The 2,623-nt window shown below is 57.9% G+C and overlaps 1 protein-coding gene across 1 annotated transcript in view; it reads left to right on the forward strand.

The window, feature by feature from the left end:
* Positions 1 to 2,623, forward strand: part of GALNT5 (polypeptide N-acetylgalactosaminyltransferase 5) — a 124,362-nt gene that overhangs the window by 117,827 nt on the left and 3,912 nt on the right. The window contains exons 5-8 of the mRNA XM_010001076.1: positions 699 to 834; positions 1,178 to 1,297; positions 1,761 to 1,878; positions 2,093 to 2,416. Of these exons, the coding sequence (XP_009999378.1) occupies positions 699 to 834; positions 1,178 to 1,297; positions 1,761 to 1,878; positions 2,093 to 2,416 (698 nt within the window). The remainder of the gene's footprint in view (positions 1 to 698; positions 835 to 1,177; positions 1,298 to 1,760; positions 1,879 to 2,092; positions 2,417 to 2,623) is intronic.

Genomic DNA, 2,623 nt, shown 5'->3' on the forward strand with positions numbered 1-2,623 from the left:
TACTTGTCACCCTGGTCTAGTGGCAGGTGTCCCTGCCCATGGCAAGGGTTTGGATCAAGGTGATCTTTCAGGTCCCTTCCAGCTCAAACCATTCCATGACTCCATGAACATCAGCCTAAACCTGCTGGCCCTGATACAGGAGCTTCACCAGGGAGCAGGGTCAGACCACAATGCCATGTAGCAGAAGCCCTGCAGCTGTGCCCAGATGTTTGCACCCAAGGACCCTAGTGTGTCCTGGAGATGCTCCCAGGGAAAATCTACCCTCTGCTTGTCACCTCTGGAAGGAGTTGTGAAGTGGGTAAGTCAACCTCACCCTCTCCTCCTTCCCTGCAGAGTACCTCAAGGAGCCCCTGGACAGGTACATGTCACAGTTCCCAAAGGTGAAGATCCTCCGTCTCCAGGAGAGGCACGGCCTGATACGGGCCAGACTGGCAGGAGCAGAGGTTGCCAAAGGTAGGACAGAGCCCTCGTACAGCCCTGCCTGCCCCCCAGGGGTGCCCAACAGCCCATCTCCAGCTGAGTCCCCTCCCACTTTCCCAAGGCTGTGGTTTTGCTACACGAAGCACAAGGGTGTGATGGGGGGGAAGAGCTGTGGCTCGTCTGGCACCTCAGCATCACCCCAGCAGGCAGGACCTCCAGCCCCACGGGGATGGGCACGGGGCACCTGAGGCCTGATGCTGCCCTGGCCTCTGCTGCAGGCGCCGTCCTGACCTTCCTGGACTCGCACGTGGAGTGCAACGTGGGGTGGCTGGAGCCGCTGCTGGAGAGGGTCCGTCTGAGCCGCGCCAAGGTGCCCTGCCCCGTCATCGAGGTCATCAGCGACAAGGACATGAGGTAAGGCAGCCTGCAGCCCTGGCTTCAGGAGAACCCTTCCTGGGCCCACCTGCACGTGAATCCCAGGAAGACACGGGGCCAGAGCCCCCCCAGCAGCGCGGCAGGAGGGGCTGAGGTCCCTGCGGGACACCAGGAGCGGCGCTGGCAGTGGGGGTGGCCCCTGCAGCTCCTGCACACAGCTTGTCCCTGCCTCCTGACTTCTGGTACACTAAGAGGATTCCTGATGAAATTCGTTAAAATCTTGTCTTAATTATGTACAGATGCGCGTCTTCTCTCATTAAGGGTGACATTTCAATCAGGAATGTGACTCAGAATTAGTCATCCCGGTCTTTCCTCTGTTCAGCTACATGACTGTGGACAACTTCCAGCGTGGGGTTTTCACTTGGCCAATGAATTTTGGCTGGAGGCAGATCCCGCAGGAGGTCATCGAGAGAAACAAAATCAAGGAAACTGATATCATAAGGTAAAGCAAAAGTGAGAGCTTTGTGAACCGGACAGTTCCTTTGATAATAACTTAGCAACAAAGGCACCTTAGAGGGCAAATGTTGTTCCTTTGTCTGCAAGGACAGTGATACGGTGTGGGCAACCACATCCCCAGGCCTGGGCAAAGCCCACCAAGCCTGTCTTCCCCCCTGTGGCACTGCTGGTGCTTGGCCAGCACAGCCGTGGCCAAGGCTTGTACTGCTGCATGTTTCCCCTCCGTGCCCCATCACAGCTTCCAGCCTGGGTGAAGCCACCTAGACAACATCTGTTTTAATGCTGCACCGGTCAGCCTGCAGCAGAGTGACAAACAGGGTGGTCCTTGCAGTCAGTGCAGGCTCGGGCACCGTCCCTGAGCAGCTTCTCAGTGGTTCCTTCATCAAAGCAGGGGAAGGGACGGGCACTTCCCACCAGCTGACAACACCGTGTGGTTTCCCTGCTCCCAGGTGCCCAGTCATGGCTGGTGGCCTCTTTTCCATTGATAAGAAGTATTTTTTTGAGCTGGGAACATATGACCCGGGACTGGATGTTTGGGGAGGTGAAAATATGGAGATTTCGTTCAAGGTATGTTGCTCCTGGCAGCCTGGCCTGCACTCCAGCATCCCTGCCAGCATGGCTGGGGTGCCTGGGGCCAGGCCAGGGCTCCCTGGGACACTCCCGTGCTGGAGTCCCCATCCCTCCTGGCACTTGGCTTGCTGTGCTGCTGCTCTTCTGGCTTGCACAAAGCCAGCACCCAACATGTGCCCGTGTTTCTGTCAAAGTCACCTCTGCTTCTCAGGTGTGGATGTGCGGTGGGGAGGTGGAGATTGTTCCCTGCTCCAGGGTTGGGCACATTTTCAGGAACGACAACCCTTACTCCTTCCCAAGAGACCGGGTGAGGACAGTGGAGAGGAACCTGGCCCGTGTTGCTGAGGTGTGGCTGGACGAGTACAAGGAGCTGTTCTATGGCCATGCTTACCACTTGGTCTTGAAGAACCTGTATGTCGGCGACCTGACCCAACAGATCCAACTGCGAAAGAAGCTTCAGTGCAAGAGCTTCAGGTGGTACCTGGAGAACGTCTACCCGGACCTGGAAGCTCCCCTGGTTAAAGCCAGTGGGCTGGTATGTGCCCCAGTGACTTGCTCTGCTGCACTTCGTTGTGTTTCCAGGGCTGGCTGGGCTCTGAGCAGCATCCTGGTGCACACACAGCCCGGGAGCTGCTCGGTCCGTGGGATGTGGGCTCTGGTGCAGGGTCTGTACCAGTGCCAGGAGGGTCCGTACCAGTGCCGGGAGGGTCTGTACTGGTGCCAGGAGGGTCCGTACCGGTGC

Source organism: Chaetura pelagica, unplaced genomic scaffold (assembly GCF_000747805.2).
Source record: "Chaetura pelagica isolate M959 unplaced genomic scaffold, ChaPel_1.0 scaffold26, whole genome shotgun sequence".
NCBI classification, from domain to species: domain Eukaryota; kingdom Metazoa; phylum Chordata; class Aves; order Apodiformes; family Apodidae; genus Chaetura; species Chaetura pelagica.